At 34.7% G+C, this 17,914-nt stretch overlaps 1 protein-coding gene across 1 annotated transcript in view; it reads left to right on the plus strand.

Moving 5' to 3' along the window:
* The window catches only part of LOC134234818 (titin homolog), a 45,728-nt gene that overhangs the window by 17,186 nt on the left and 10,628 nt on the right, over window positions 1-17,914 (plus strand). Inside the window, exons 14-19 of the mRNA XM_062716866.1 lie at window positions 3,704-4,090; window positions 7,099-7,340; window positions 8,885-9,182; window positions 13,865-14,065; window positions 14,659-14,876; window positions 17,756-17,912. Of these exons, the coding sequence (XP_062572850.1) occupies window positions 3,704-4,090; window positions 7,099-7,340; window positions 8,885-9,182; window positions 13,865-14,065; window positions 14,659-14,876; window positions 17,756-17,912 (1,503 nt within the window). The remainder of the gene's footprint in view (window positions 1-3,703; window positions 4,091-7,098; window positions 7,341-8,884; window positions 9,183-13,864; window positions 14,066-14,658; window positions 14,877-17,755; window positions 17,913-17,914) is intronic.

Here is a 17,914-nt window from a genome sequence, read left to right on the forward strand (position 1 = left end):
AATCTTGTCATTGTTAACATGGCACTGAACTGTTATGAATAGCCTTTGTAATAATTACAACATTTTGTGACAAACATTTTAATTGGATGTTGCCCTTGTGTAGGGTTTTCACCCCACACAACATTAAAATGGTGATGCAGTATGGAGAAGGAAATTAATTAATGTTTTGAGTTGAGTGGTTATATTAATCAAATATATTGATTGTAAAATTATTTTTGTAAAATTCAAACTTGTTAGCTTCGTAAACTTTATCATTTTTTCTGCCCACTTTTTCTTATTTATGACATTTTATTCCCATGGCAATAAATGAACAGAGCTAATATTTTTGTATAAAATAATTGATACAGGGTTTTGTAACCCTCCTAGTCTTTTGTATTTGTTGCAGCAGCTGGGACTGTCTGTCCATTTTACATCTCTCCTTTAAATTTGAACTAGCAGGGGGCATTACAAATTTAAAATGGGGGTCTGGGGTCCTCTCCTAATGAGGGAATTGAGGGAAAATATCAAAATAAAGGGGGGAGGGGTGTATGCCATAACAGACAGGAAACTTTCATGCTCTTGGGTCTTAGGGACAATTTAGCCGGCTGCTCTTAGATCTTAAGAAAGTTCAGAAGTTCTGTATATTAGTGACGGTCATATTATTTATCACTATGAATCTGTCTATTAGTATTTGTCTGTCAGTTATGAAGAATTGAAGCCTTTGGATTGTAACTCCAGTGTTACGTGATGTTAAACAGGCAGACAACCTGGAAATTATTGAAGTTTTGTGCTGTGTAAACTGACAAATTAAAAAATCAGTAAAACCTGCAGTGGTGATGCAAGACTGGAACACATTGTCTAGTGTGTGTGTGAGTCATTACTACAGGTTAGCTAGGTCAACTTGTAGGACTTTAGTTCATCAATGATGATTTTAACTCCAGAGGGTAAATTAATGACTTTGTAACAATTTTTACTCTATGTCCAAAGTAGATGTCATCCAAAAACAAAACAAAAAAATGTTGGCATTGGATGTCAGACAACAGTTGATCTACATGATCTAAGACTGCAGTACTTTGACAATAATGGTGGTAATAGTCATATGTCTGAATGACCTTGGCATAGTAACTGTTACATGAGAAGTGCTTTGACTGTGTGTGAATAATGCAGAGATGAAGGACTATATGACTGGCATTAACTCTGTCTGACAGAGTTTATGTAATACAGTTTGCTCTGAATGGGTTACTTCCAGGTGTGGTATGATGTTGACATTATATAGTAGGACAGAGTCTATAGTTACTGTTACTGCTTCATATTTCTCGTGATTTTGTTAGAGAATTCACCAATGCCATTGCCAATGGTAAATTTTCAATCTTTCACTATTATAACACATATATAAACATTTCTATGAACTATTGAAATATGAGCCAAATATTTTTCAAAGAAGTGCACACCCTTAGACAGGTATTTGGGTCACTCTTTATAGGTAAATATACCTGATGCTTAAGGTAACTACTTTGTCGGAAGATAATCTTTGAAAGGTTTAAGGTCTTTTAAATGTCAAAATGCATTCAACATGTTTCATCAATTCATTGAGATCAAATGATTTTAAATGAGCAGGGTTAATATGTTATCTTAACTTCCGTTGACTTCCGTACAATATTGTGTATTACTTTAGCATGTTTAGTATGTATGAAAGGCAGACAGTTTGTGTATTAATCCGTGATTGAAGTAAAAACATGTAAAGCTGCTGTGTAAAGCACTGAGTGCCAGTTGTTACAGAGAAATCTTACACAACACACTTCATGTGTTTACCTCTTAAAAACGTATCATTATCTCAACTCAGAGAGAAAATAATGATCATAACATTAAAGTGCTCTTTGATGTTTTTCAAAACTCAATACAGCACATTAAAAATTCCTGATATTTATCACTGAACTCATTAAGACATTTTTTGTGGCTGTTTATATACACTGACATGATGAATTGTTTATTGTTGACATTCCAAGATGACAATACACAGATAAATTATCTTTTTCCTTTACTTATAAGTAATACTCATCAATAGATGACAAGATGACAATTCACATATACACAGGGTCATTAGCCTGTGTATCATGACAAAATCAGTTTACTCCAAGATCTGCCTTGACCAATACCAGTGTATATAAGAACTTTTGTAATCAAACATTTACTGTATTTTTAATCCTGTGAGCTAATTATTGATGACCAAGACTTGTTAAGTAAGGACTATTAGTATCAGTGAAATCAATGACTAATTGACATTTCCCAAACAAGTGAAGGTGATAGTGTGATGCTGTGACCATTAATTGCCTTTGATGTTTAAGGATAATTACCTTTAATTGGAGTAAAGGGGGACACCTCAAATTGAGCCCATTTACAGGTACTAATCAGGTCTCTGTTGAGTTGATTAGAATTGAATAGTACTTCAAATTCAGGTGTGATATATTACAGGTACTATGGACTGACAATCTTAGTAGATAATTTACCTGACAAGTTATAGGTGTTATGTGACACCTGGATGTACAATGTGACTAGGGTATGGCTTTCATATGTTGCAAAGGATTTCTTTTTTATTTCATTCAACCAAAGATAAGAAAATCAAAGAAATTTCCTATGGAAAGAATATGCTCATCAGCAAAGATAGAGAAAGGTGGAATTATAGTTTTTCTCAAAATTATTTTACTTTAAATTTCTAACTGAATTTCCTTTGGAAATTTGTAATTTAGGGCCTATTATCAAAAGTCAAGTTCTTAATTCAATTAAGCTGTCAAATATTTATTGATATACAGCTAAAACATGTATACTATTAAATAACATTTTTACATGAAATAAGTAATTCAAATTTAAAATTCTGATTGATTAATTATAGCATGTGACATTTCCATATTGATTGAATATAGCTTTCAAACTTTACAGTCATTTGGTGTTATTATTTGATTGTATCATAAAAACATGAAGCCAACAATCCATTATTTTCCAGACTGTAATTTAGACACATAATTTTACACCTTTAACTTTTTAAAGTGATAGAAAAATGGCCAAGGGTCATGAAATCTCCAGCCCAATGATCTGTGTATAGAGACAACTGAGAATTAATGATGCCCTTATAATTTTGTACCCCCAGGGCCCAATTTTTAGGGACTGTTGGGTTTCCTATAAAGGGTTACAATCTGTAAAAACAAGCACTCTTGTGTGCCATCTCAGGACAGACAAGAAGCCTCCCATTCCTGCTATATTTGTCAGCTCTCTGATTGTCTCCATTATCAAAGCTCTCAACAGAGAAAGATGGGCAAAGATTACTATTCAGGTATATTGTCTACTAACTCACTTCAGGTGAAAAAAGCCTAAAGTCAGATACCTACAGTGTACATACAATACCAGTGTTTATCCTTGTATACAGGCCTATTGATTATTGAATGGTGTGTGATACAGCGGCTCTGTAGTGTGGATGTGTGGACAGTCTGTCATTTGGAGGTATAATACCTTCTGTTTTTACCTGTGTACCTGGTCAGGTGTTGTGATTAACCTCTAGGGTGCTACTTCAGACATCCACCAAATCATCAATCTGAGACCTGTGGATGCTTCCCTCAATCTAGTACCTATTCAAAAGTTACCCTTTTCCTGATTCCTATTTATTTGATTCTTGCTTTGATTTTCTGTTTGATGTTTGTTTTATCCTGTAGATTCACTTTTCTCCTTGCAGATGTAGATCACCACAGTTTTAACCCAGACAATGTGAACACGGCTGAGTCGACGACCTTAAACCCTGATCACATGATGGAGGTGGACAAAGTGACGGAGGCTGGTTCCTCTGTGGATGGTGTAGATCACATGTCATGGTCCGGCGATTCCCTGGATCACAGTCTCCGTTTGGAGGAGGTTCCGGTTACTGCAGGGGGAGATCACTCTAGTTTACAGTGTATGTCTCCTGCTGAGAAGCGACAGAGGATAGACGACAGCGGAAAGGAGTCTCCTCGGACGTCAGCGAGGGCATCGCCTCGACCTCACACAGGGGACAACCACTCGGTGTCATCAGGAAAAGCTTCCTCTACAGAAGAGTCCAGAAAAAGTCCCGATCATAAAGCTCAAGGTACTTTGTTGTAGTATTTCTCTTTAGTCCTAATTTATGTTGGCTATTTCAGAAATGTGGATAATTGTATAAGTACACAAGACCAAAGGTTTAATGATTGTGAAAACAAGATTAGGAGAAATTATTTTAAACCCCGTTCAGTTACTGCTAGCTTTATGTAAGTTTGATTTTCAGTATTTTATTAAATTGTTTATTTATTGAATTAGCTTTAATTAGGCCCAATAACCAAGTTGAGTATTGAGTTAGGAGCATGATCTTGCTACATATAAGTTAGTTTTGCATATTGCATTTGTTTGGCTTCTGTAATATATTATTACTATACATCCCATGAAATGCAATGTTATGAACCAAAATAGAATAGTCCAGCACTCCTTAAGTCTGTATAACATATCTACAAACATTCATATCTACTGCTTTATAGTGGGTGCTGAATTTTAAATGACTAATAAAAAATCATCAGTAAGGTATTTTATAAGATGTAGGTAGGATTTAATGATTGTGATGTATTTTCCAACAGAGGAGAGCGATGCCCTTAAAGGTACAATTTATCTTGTGTGTCTCACTGATGTTTATAACACATAGTGATTGAAAATTGATGTACGCATCAAATCTCACCAAATGAATAATAACAGTTATCACAATTCACAAACTAATTTCGCTGAAGTTCTGAAAAATAAGGCAAATATAATTGAAACTTTTGAGATTCAGTTTTTATATAATTAGGTTTTGCTACAGTTGACTTGATTGCCTCCCTTTTCTCTAGGGACACTTTTAGTCACTGCGGGAAGGTCGTACGTTGTTATAAATGGACGCGCGGTAGGCAAGTAAAGTTCCAATTTCAACTCTTATGTTCTTCTGCGGAAAAACCACAATTAAGGACCACAATCTCTCGAAAATAACTTTGTTTTTTAATCACGTTTGTATATATGTATCATAAAAAATGAAGGGAAATATTATCTTTTTTTATCTGGGCATAAATGAACATTACCTAAATGTAGATCTCTATTAAAAAAATATACTTAGATTTTTTTTTTGAAAAATAAAAGCACCTTTTTAAAAAAAAAAAAAATAATAAGATTTTTCCCTGACATTACCTCCCTTTACTGGGGTTGTGGTTCTTTTTTGTTGGTACAGTTGACCTTAACCTAAGGTCTGCATGCCAATGTGATAGTCAGATTTTCCTGTGTATGGCTGCTTTATGATATTTTTATGACAGGGTATATAGCTTCTGTTTACACAGTTCCTACCTGTAGCATGCTGACGTAGACCTGTGATTTATTTCTGTGTATTCTGTGTACGACGGTCATGACACTTCCTCTTCCCCCCCTCAGTTTATTTTTAGTTTTTGCTAGATCATTTTAGCACCCTTTTTTACCCTTTGTTATGAGAATTTGATTTTTTTTATAGTTATAGTTTTGTTTCTATAGATAATGATATTTTAGAAATTTGATATTTATTTAAAAGTAATTTTTTTATGCATTGTAGAACAATTGTTTCTTATTGATAGAAATCAAAACTGAGAATAATGGAATGGCCTGTTAGATTTTGAGTGGGATAACATGTAAAACAGTAAAGGAGGGGTTGTTGATCATACAGAGATTTGGCACTAAATCGGATTCCTATATATCTAGAAATCAGAGTGTTGGCTTTGTGAACAAAGCTTGTAGACTTCAATAATTTGGCAAACACTGGAACAAACAAGGAACAAAGTTTGATAGAGAAAGGCAAGATTTATCAGGGCATTGTACAAATTTATTTATAGGAACGGGATATTTATAAATCAGATACTACATGAGTGAATTAAAACCACACAATATGAAGTATGTCCTTGCATTAAATATGAATGATTCTTACACACAGTGTCTATACACATGACCTTAGAGAGTTCAAATGATGATTTATTATAAATCACTATTACAACATACCTAATCAAGAGAATAATTACATCTATATTACCCCAGTGATTTATCAGTGCCAGTACACTAACCTTTTACACAGTATATATCTACTCCAGTATTACGTGTATGTAATATGCACTGTTACGTAACACTAGGACCATGTTCGGGTCACTTGAGTGTCGTAAGACTTTCTGGTCCATTAACTGCATATATATGTACATATATTATTATTATAATGAAATTAAGTCACATATGTATGTTGATAATTCTTTGTTATACATAAATGTGTATACTAATACATAGAAATGAAATTTTAAAAAAGGAAGTATTCCGGTACAATTACAGGTACTCCATATCACACAAGGTGACACCTGTGTAAAGTGCACCTTGAACATGTTAAAGTAGACATCTAGATGCACATATACAAGTGATAGTCTACTACTACAAACACTGCATGAACTATTTTATTTTAAAATATGTTTTGATTTAATCATTTTTTGATGAATTATAAATGAACAATTTATTGATCTCTTCAATCTAAAATTTTATCCACTATCAGAAAAGGAAAGTGTTTTTCTTTTGATCTTAATACCAGTAGGAGATCTCTTAAAGATAAAGGTATCGGCCAAATAAAGCTGTAATTTCACTGATTTTACCTTGATTGAAAATTCATCATAAAAATAAGTTTTCTGTATTTGATTAACTTTCCTCGTGAGCTGTTGTTGTGATAGGGCCTTGTAGAAGGGGCAGGTAACATCTGTCGTACTGGCTCAGAGGCTGATAAACCATAACGGAGGCGCTTTAATGTTACCAAAGATGGAAGTTGGTGCATCAACCCTCATACAACACGTGCTGTTTTGATGAGGATTTTATCAACAGAAAATTTACAAACCTGTTTTTATTTTTTTCACTCCATTGGATTTAATTTCTACAATGGTTGCTGATATTGGAGGACATGCACATGTCTTTAGTTAATCTTTGAACATTTGCATAATATTACAGTCATGAAGTGAAATGTTAGGAATTTAGTGGTTGCAATAAATCAGATGATTTATAGATAAATAACAATGATTATTGAGATCATTATAACTGATGAAACTGACACTTCAGATGCACAACGAAAAGAAAAAGAGAAAGAAAGAGAGGAGAAGATCCGCCTTCAGCGAGAGAAAATGGCAGAGGAACGGGCCAAAAAGTTAGAGGAGATGAAGGAACAGCAGCGACTGGCTCAGGAGAAGAGAGACCGGCAGCTGGAGCTCCGGAGGATGAAGATCGAAGAACTCAAGAGACGCGATGAGGAACGCAGGGTGGCCGTCGAGGAACGACGCAGAAAACTAGAAACTCAAGACAAGGTAAGGGGAACTATGGTCAAAGTCGGCTAATTCAAAATCTGTTTTATAAAATATTTCTGTTGGCAGACTATAAAAGGGGAATTTTTTGAAAAAATATGGGAAGCAGCTTTAAGGTGATACTGCCATCAAGAGCTTTGAGAATGCACCGAGTTGCAGCATGATATTTCATTGTCCTTTTGTATGCAGTATAAATGAGATGGGGAATTCTAACATCAAACACATGCAGGACCATTACATATTGATCTCCTTCATTAAAGAGCTGCAGACTCTGATGATGATACTTTAATTGTGAACTTCAGAAATATTTAATGCCAGCATTTACTTTGTAAGATATCAAGTTCAAGAGAAAGTGAGAGAAATAGCCTGGCCATAAAGAGATAGCAGGGTTGTTAGACTGTAGCAGGCTTCTACCAAGTCCCTGTTATATCGCTGAGTCAAATCTGTCACCCATACTGATTTCTTAAATGTGTACGTTTATGATAAATATGTACTACCAAATACTGGTTCATTGTAGATTCTTTTGAAGTTTATCACAGATAATTGGTTTTTACAAGTATTTGATATGCATTATATTGAGAAGAACATTATGAGTTAAGCTTTATGAACATTTTAGTGTTTCATAGGGAATAACAACTCTTTAATAATGCATTAAGTCTTTTTTTTATTGCACATGACAATTTGAATATTTTTTTTTACTTCATTTTAAAACATATCATTGCCCAAACCATGGCCTGCCTACTTCAAAGGAAGCTAATGTCTTTGAAAACATGTTGTCCAATTCCCAAAGCACAAATCTTTTTAGAGCAACATGAAACACAAAAATCTCTCTGAAATGTTCCACACAGGAACTTAAAATTAGCTCTAAGCCTTTGTACATGCAGTATGGCCATAATACTGGTCCACATTAAAGGGGATCAAACAGTAGGTGAGGAAGTGGTGATGTGGAGCCACCTTAAGGCTGGGGGTGTCTACCTTAAGGCTGCTGCAGGTGACACATCATTGATCTTGTCGCAGGCAGCAGTCCGTGTTACCATTTATATTGATTCATAATCAGCTTCCTTTTCCATGCCTTAAAAGACCTGCATAGGTTTTGAAAGACATTGATTAAGATAGGAAAAATGAAAAATGCTACAATAAAAGGTTTAACGACACAGTGAGACTCTGTAAGGAGTTGTCAGGGTCGAGGATATGGATGATTTTATGTCACATTGTCTCTCACAAAAAAAACATCTGCCACTTTTTCCCATCTGTATTATAATAACTGTCACCTAATGTAACAAAGCAATCAAAAGTGTTATCGAGTTCATCAGGTATTAAAGGTGTCTCTTAAAAATTTATAAATGTTAAAAATATGAAAGTGATCAATACTCTACAAACTGTTTTTGAAAATTTTAATTATGTCTCATTTTAAATTAAGATTTTCATTTAAAGATAACTATCTACACAACGTACATATGTAGATCTATGAATGACAAATCATCTCAAATGAAAGCTTGATTGCATGAAACTCTGTTTTACTCAGACTTTTTTCTCTCTGATTTTAGGCTAGAAAGGAGGCCATTATCCAGAAATCCAACGAGCGACAGACGCGATACGAGCAGTGGAAGGCCCAGATGAGCAGTCGTAAAGGTGGGATAAGCTACGTGATCGGCTTTGGAAGTCGAGCACCACGCTCAGTGTGTCAGCCTCTAGAGCGCCGCCGATCATCCTCTCATAGCACTATCTATCGCCGCTCACCGCAGGGCTCTGATGCCGACTCTTATATTCCTCACAGACGGGCTTACTCGGCCTGTAGCGTGCGGAGACACTGCTGTATAGATATTAACAAACTCACGGGGCAGGGTACGTCAACTAATCAACAACATGTCAAGTTAAAGTTCAAAGATTTCTGTGAAATTTGTCATTCTGTTAATATAAGCCCTGAAAAAGCTGGTTCTTCCCCTCAGCATTTAAATGTAAAGTTTGCTCATAGGAAACTGAAGTTACAGGGGTTTAAGAAATCCAGAGCTCAGACTAGCCGACAGGAACAGAGAAGTCTAGCTTTGTATGGTTCCCCCGTGAAGGAGAAACCATTATTGTCCAAAGTTAACAAAGTGAGCAAGCCTCCCAAAGCTAGGCGGGCTCTGTTCTCTAAGCTACACCTGATGGCTACTATGAAATCTATCAAAGAGGAATCTTAATGTTTGTGATAATGTTTCAATACTTTGGTGCTTATTTTTTGATAATTCTTGATCTATTTATGTGTATGTTACTACGATATTCCCACATTTGATTTATTTTGTGCATTTTCTCTCCTACTTTCCCCATCTCCTACAATAGACTAGTGTGATTTTTGTTGAAAGCATGGGGCCTGGGGGATTCTTTGAATTCTCCGTAATTTTTTTGTTGGGAAAAAATTGTGACATGTTGTTTATCATTTGTAATATAATCTACTTCTATTTCCAACAGTCAGTTTTTAATTTCATAACTTATAGATAAATATTAAAATGTGGCACTGGTGATTCAAGATTTTGGAAATGAACTGATATAATAGACATTCCCAGTAATATACCTGGGATTTATGAAATGATATATGTGCTTTATAAACATGGGATTAAGAACTGGCTGTTTAGTGTTTTCTACCAGCTTGGAGGTAAAGCTATCTCTTATGATTTATTTATTTCCATTTTGCCATTTTTTCATCCATATATAATCATAATTTTGGGTGGTTTGAATCTCCAAGTAATAACAGAAATATTTTTTTGTCCTGAGAAAGCTGAATGATTGATAATCCTTTTTGCTTTATGTGTAATGGTTTAATGTTATGAATTGATTGGTCTTTGTGTAGTGTTAATATGTTAAAGATAGGTAGTCTGGTTGGAGATTCAATGTATGTGTGTGTTTAGACTGACCTGTAAGCCTGTTAGTACTAGCTGCTAGTGATGTGAAATCTACTAACCCAGTAACTCAAATCTTTACTATATATCATGTGTTAAACACAGCTTTTACTTAACTCATAGCTGCATATTTTCATCGAGTCTCATCTTGGTCTATTTTCATTTTTAAAAATCAAAATTTTTCGAAAAACTCTTCAAATCATTTTATCATGGCGGTGCGGTGAAAGAGGCAATGGGTATATTTTTTCACAAAAAATCACTTTTATATTTCTTTTTCATTAGTTTTCTCATAGCTTTTTAAGTTCATTTATTCAATTCATTTTATAATTTACGCAAAAAATGAATTTATTTAGTTTTTTCTTTTATTAAAAAAAAATAGACATTCCAAATCAATGAAAGAAAAATTACCAATCAGTGATTACTTTTTGTTTGAAATTAAAACTTAAATCACATTATAACTTATAATTTACACACATTAAGCTATACTAACACAAGATTTATGCACAATATTTGCAATAGTTTATACAATATATTAAGGATGATAATGTTATGATTCATAGTTATGAATGAAGTATATAAATAAAGATGAGAAAAAATAAGAACTTGGATTCCTTTCTTTAATACAAATCAGCATGGCAACTTTTGTCAAGAAGGCATTTCCTTTATAAAGGACAAACTGAAGGTCAAGGTCACTCGCTGAAGAATTTTGAAAATACAGAAAAGATATGTTCAGAAAACTATTTAAGTGTGTGAAGAATTGTGGGGTAAAATGAGAGCCTTTTGCAACAACAAAAAAATTGTCAGCCTATTGCAACAAAAAATGTCAAGCACTTTGTAAAGAATTGCCTTGCTGCAAATTAAAATTGTGCAGTTTAAAATCTCAAGAACTTGAACCATCTTCTATGTTCTTCTCAAGAACTACATACATTTTCTGTAATCTAACAATTTGCCATGAATTTCCTATTGATTTGTATTATGGAAAGGAATTACTATAATCTATAAAGTCTATCAAGTAAATATTGTCTGTATAATTGATTATATCTGTAGGCATGATATTTTAAAGTCATATTTCTTAAATGGATCATGTTGAATTGTCTTATCTTTAATAGTTCTAAGCATTTATTTGGGCAAGGCTTTTTCATTATGAATTCAAAGATTGTTTTTGCATTTTTTGTTGCATCTTGTTGCATTGTGCTTGCATTGCTTGACTCTTACAGTAGGAACTTTTGGAAGCACCCCACCCTCAAAACATCTCTCTGTGTCAACAAGTGCCCTATATAACAAACGCTCGGGTGACCTCTCTACATCCAGTGGTAATCTCAGCTCCCGCGATAGACCAGCCGAGTCCATGATGGGTAAGGGTGTGTCTGTGTCATTCTCATGTCTCTCCACTAGTGTACATAACACACAGGGTTACAAAGCATGCAGAGGTGTTGTAATTATATAAGGTCAGAGGTCAAGGTCATGCCAAGTAAGGTTATTTTACTAAGTGCACAATTGAATGCACTGATATATATAGCTGATAGCTGAAATAATATTAGCTGATGGAAGGAGTACTGGCAGGAAGTGCTGCTGTTATGTTAGACTATGCCAATTTGGAGCATTGATTCAAAATATGCACTTAGCAAACTTCTTATTCATAAAGGGCCATGGAGTGTGGAATGGTCTCAGACACTTATTCTAGATCACTGAATTAAAGCTGTCCTAATGACATGTTAATCATGTGAAACAGTAACAGTAAATGGTCATCCTTCAAGGTCTTGATGAGGGTAGAGTGGGCATTACCTGTCTCTCTTAAAGACTTCAGAACTATTTGACCCTTAGGAAGTAGACTTTCTGGCATGAACCCTGCATGTGTTTTGTACATCATCCTTTTTTTGTCTCATCCTTATCTTTCATTCAGTTCTTTATTTTGATATTATTGTAGAATTTGTTTAGTAAATTCAATGTGAAATTTTTTTTGTACTGTTTAATCACTTGTATTGCATGAAACATCATATGCATGGTGCTTGGTCTATCATATTGCATGATTCCATACAATATCATATTCTACAGCTATGAGTTAACACAAACTTACAGTTTTATTATACACATATATAAAATATCTACCTTCAAATCATACAAAATGACAAATGTAGCAGTCACATGGCTTATGATTTGGACTATTGATTTGTAGAGAGGTATATTGGTAGGCAAACACGTGTTGCCATCTATGCAGCAACAAAGTAATTGGATTAATTCACTGATCGGCCTGCATGTTATGTCAATAAGCTGCAGTCTGTATTTTTTGTACTCAGAGAATGGCATGAAGCATGCAAACTAACAGTTTCTATAGAGATCAGTTCAGTTTTTGATATTCTGTTTAGGCTTCACAACCAGCTGGGTTCTTTGCTTTTTTGCAAAGAAGCAACCTCGTTATCTTTTGTGTAATCCAACTCTTAGTTGCATGTGTTGATTAATGTATTGTTGAGAGCTGTATATTTCTTTTGTCCCTTGAGCTTTTCTAATTAATTAAAGGCTTTGGAAGTGATCTGTTCATTTCCACAGCTTTTATGTTGGGAGAGGGCCTTCACCATTAGAATTTTCGATTCAGATGAACTATCTATATAAACCACCATAGGCCACCAGGCATCAGCTATTTATTGCTACTTTCCACTAAGTAGATAATGACATTTTCTTATTCATCTCAACATTTGAATTGCCTTGATACTTAAGTTTGTGGTGTGTAAATTAAAGCAGTTGAGTCCTATTTTCAGTTTACCTTAAAACCCTAATATTTACTCTGCTAATGAAACAAGTTTAAAAAAAGCTGATGCCCATTAGTTAACTGAAACAGTAGAGTTAAGTAATTTCTACGTGTGTACAAAAAGTGATCCATTTACATTACCAATGTTGGTCATTGATTGAACCACAAATGCCACAAATGTGGTGACCTTGCTACCAAAAACAATGTCAGGAATGTTCAGTATTAATGGTTTCTTTTACTTATATAAAATAATACAATATAATAAATAAAGAAGCAGACTAAATGATGCAGTCATTATTTATAGGGTTTCTTGAAAAGAAATATTCAAAGACTGGATGCTGTAAAGTGTATTCATTTTACCATTGCTTATTGGTGACCAACTCGGAAAATTTATGTATACATGTACTTAATTATAGATAATGTTACTAGCATCCGCTATTTCAATTTTAAGCATTATTAATTCAATAGAAGGTTAACATGCAAATCAACTAACACTATTAACTGATTCATTCATTATAATTTATCACATTGTATTGAATTATGCCAGCAAAATCTTGTTTTAGGATAAGGATAGGTATAAATTAGCTGATGCCTGGACTGTAACTTCTGTGCTCTTTGGCTTATTTTACCCAGAGGTGGTGGTGGGCTATGCTAACTGCTAGCCGGATAAAATAATGCTCAAATTATCCAACTAACAATAATTTATTTGAATTTGTGTGCATTTTGACTAATATGGTGTTATTTTTTTTCTTTTTCCAAAACCTTTCTCAATCCACCCAAAACTTGTCCTCAATCAAAAATATTAACACATCAAAATTTGACCACCCCCAAATCTGGGCACATTTGGTATTGAAAACACACAGCCCTCAACACAATCCCAGAGAAAGGACGATCTTTTCTAGCACCCAGTGGACCCCCTCCAACGAGGCCCAGGAGCACAATGAACCTGTTTCACAGGGAACCAGTCAAGTTACGGGAGAAGACCACCCCCAGGAAGCCCCGCCCGGCCAGTATCGCGGGATCCTCCCCTAACTTCTCTCCTAACGTGAAGAAGACGGCAGACTCACGTAGCAAAAGTACAGATCGAATCTCAAGACCGAGAGGTAAGGGGTTTTATTAAAGTTTTGCAGAGACCAAAATAATGTCAGCTAGGTCTCTACTGTGCATTGAAGTACATGTAGCTATATATATAATTTGTATTATATATTAGATTTGTTGTTGATGTGTACAGATTTCCAACTTTATTGATGTGAAATAATCAGAAGCAGGTTTTCATCCAAAAAAGGGGGGGGGGGATAATAAACAATACTTTTGATAGAATTTCTTTTGAATTTCATTTTAAAGTAGATGAAAATCTTCCATGTTTCTTCATTTGATCTGTTTTAAGTTTATGATGTTAATAGAAAGTGATTGATGTTTTACGGTGAATCATCCCAGACAGCACAAAGCTGACATCTGTACCTGTAAGGTCAAATATAAACCTAACTCTGTCTATCACAGCTCTTCCTCCAGAGGGGCTGCCACTTATAAACTGATTAATCATATAAACCACAAAAATCACTTCTGTAAAGTGCTTTGATTAATTTTTTTTTTTTAGAGTCTGTGGTTTAACATGTATGCAGGCATTTCCTTATGTGCACTTTCTCTTTCATTCATACAATGGCATTAATGAGAACACTTCCTTTGTTCCCTACAGAGAGATCCAAACCTCCCACTCCTAGACTGTTCCCAAAGAAAGATGTGGACACACAGAAAAACATCAAAGACACGCCCAAGAAGGAGACCCCCAAAGAAATCCACAGGAGGGACCTGTCTAAAGACATCAGCAAGAAAGAGAAAACACCAGCGAAAAAAGAGACTCCAAAACACGAGAAGGATGAACAGAACAAGCAGGAGAAGGCCTCGGACAAGAAGGTAAAATAGAGGGGGACTTAGTGTGTGCACGGTGCTCCTTGTCTTACCCCTGTACATGTCCTAAAGATCAACTGATCAAGACAAGATTGTTTTGCCTAAGTATGAAGGGTTGCTGCATGGAAATTTTATTGATTTTTATCAATCGCTATTAACTCACATATGTTGAAATCATCAAATTGCAGATGTTGGTAATGCTTCCCTGAAGGATGTTTTATAGAAGTCTACTTTACATTAAAATTATAAATTCTCTTTGATGTGGATCTACTCCAGGCCATTCCATATAACAGATTGCTAGATAATAGGAATAGATAAACATTAAATATAAAATTTATAGATATCAGAATATCCCTAAAAAGCAAATAAAACTGAAAATAAATACTTTGCAATGATTTGCAGTCTTTACCATAATTCAGTAAAATTCTTTAAGTTTTGCAACAAATTGTGTGTGCGCATTTCTGGAAACATAAAGGGTATTAAAAGGCAATGCTTCTGCTAAATATAAAGCTTTTAAGTACCTCGTTTTATTGAGTATGCTATTACAGGTTGTAAGGCGGTCTCTAATGCCAACTGCCCCTGCCCCTAGGGTCAGAACTGCCCCGCCCCCCAGGGTCAGAAAGGTAACCTTGAGTTGCATGCTTCCCTAACTACTGCATGGCATTCAGTGATAATGGGAGATGACTTTCTGCAATTGAATTGTTTTATGACTTAATAGTGTTATTTTTCTTTGTGACTGAGTTTCTTGCTAACTTTTGGTTCTTTGGACAGGTGTAGAACATTGCTATCAATTCTCCATCTTTATTCAGACACTATCACCTATTATTCAGATGACCATGATATACCTTATTTAAATGTTAAGTAATGATTTAAGCAAGAAAGGCTATACATGTATAATATAACAAAACTGTTTCTTTTTAAAGCTGCCAGATGAAATGTATCCTGGAAAAAAAATTACTTGTATATATGAGGGTTGTCCAAGAAAACATCAAAAAGTTTCACAAAAATTGTTGATATAGTAAATTATTAATGCAAATCAAATAAATTAAGTAATGATATCTATTAGACTACAATTTTCTGGGATAACCCTTGTATGTATATTATTATTTATACATGTACACTCGTTATTCAAGAAATCATAAGCTTAATTTTTTCATGATAAATAGTACATGTAAATGATTATTTAATATTTTCATATGGAGGATAGATGTATAAACAGAATATTTAAAGTTAGAATTCTTTATGATTATTATGTAGAATTGCCTTTGTATTTTGTTAAACAGTTCTGCCTAATTTGTCATTTTTACAAGTGGTTTTTTAGCTCACCTCAACGAAGTTGGGGGAGCTTATGTGATACCCTCGGCGTCGGTGTCGGTGTCGGCGTCGGCGTCCCAGGTTAAGGTTAAGTTTTTTGGAGCAGTTTTCTTTTTAATTACTTCTGAGTCCTATATTGATTAGACATGCATGGAATATGGTTCTAGTGTGTTTCATTGTACCAGAAAGAGTTTCAGATGCTGCAATTTCAGCAAAGGAATGACCAGGTTAATGTTTTTATAACATTTTTGGTGCAGTTTTTGGTGTAGGTTTCATTTCCAAGTAACTATAAGCCCTATGTTGACCAAACTTCATGGATGATACATCTAAGGATGCATACTACCGGGCTTTTTTTTACATTTTCCAGTTGATGAACAGGTTAAATGTTTATTTTAACTATAAGCCCTATGTTGACCAAACTTGCATGGATGGTACAACTAAGGATGCATACTACCGGGCTTGCTTCGGTTGCTGAATCTGACCTACATTTTCCGGTTGAGTGAACAGGTTAAAGTTTTTGGTGCAGGTTTCATTTCCAAGTAACTATAAGCCCTATGTTGACCAAACTTGCATGGATGATACATCTAAGGATGCATACTACCGGGCTTGCTACGGATGCTGAATCTGACCTACATTTTCCAGTTGAGCTAACAGGTTAATGTTTTTGGTGCAGGTTTCATTTCCAAGTAACTTTAAGCCCTATGTTGACCAAACTTGCATGGATGATACATCTAAGGATGCACACTGCCAGGCTTGCTTCGGATGCTGAATCTGACCTACATTTTGCGGTTGAGTGAACAGGTAAAAGTTTTTGGTGCAGGTTTCATTTCCAAGGAAGTATGAGTTCTTAAATGACCAATCTTGCATAGATGATACATCTAAGGATGCATACTACCAGGCTTGCTTCGGATTCTGAATCTGACCTACTTTTTGTGGATGAGTGAAAATGTTAGTTTTTGATGCATGTTTCATTTCCAATAAACTATGAGCCCTATAATGAGCAAACTTGTATGGATGATACATCTAAGGATGCACACTAATGGACTTGCTTCGGATGCTGAATTCGACATACATTTTTCAGATAATAGACAGGTCTATTTCCAGAAACTATAAGGCTTATATAACATTGTATAAACCAAACTTGCACAAATGCTGCATCAAGAGATGAAAACTCTCAAATTTGCTTCAGATGCTGGATTTTCATTATATTTTCATGAAGAAGAACTAGTTTAAATTTTTTATGTAGGTCTATTTCAAAGTATCAGATCAAAATTGCTTAAATTTTTCATTTTTGGAATGTATACTTTTTGTTGGTTAATTGTGTGACTTTGCCTTACTTAAAGACAACATTCGTTGAGGTGAGCTCTGTAATCTCTGATTACCTATGTTTTTATCTGCAACGCTATTTTTTAAGTGAACCCACAGCTTTCTTTAATAGTACATATATCACTTAATTTTCTTAAGTTTTCTTGACTTTTTTAAAAATGATAAATGTTTATTTTCTGTAGAATTCTGTAAGTGTTAAGGAAAGTCATGTTAAAATCTGAGAATTCTTGACTTGTTTATAACAGACACCAGTAAAACAGCCCGAAACAAAGACACCTACCAAATCTATGTCAAAGGAAATCAAGAAAGAGGTCAAGGTCAAGAAAGCAGTAGCAACAACCCCAGAGAAGGAGAAAGCCCTCCTGGATCAGAAACCAGAATCCAAGAGCAAAGAGGAGAAAGGT

Source organism: Saccostrea cucullata, unplaced genomic scaffold (assembly GCF_032062105.1).
Source record: "Saccostrea cucullata isolate Sc308-1 unplaced genomic scaffold, CSIRO_AGI_Scuc_v1 ctg179, whole genome shotgun sequence".
Classification (NCBI taxonomy): Eukaryota; Metazoa; Mollusca; class Bivalvia; order Ostreida; family Ostreidae; genus Saccostrea; species Saccostrea cuccullata.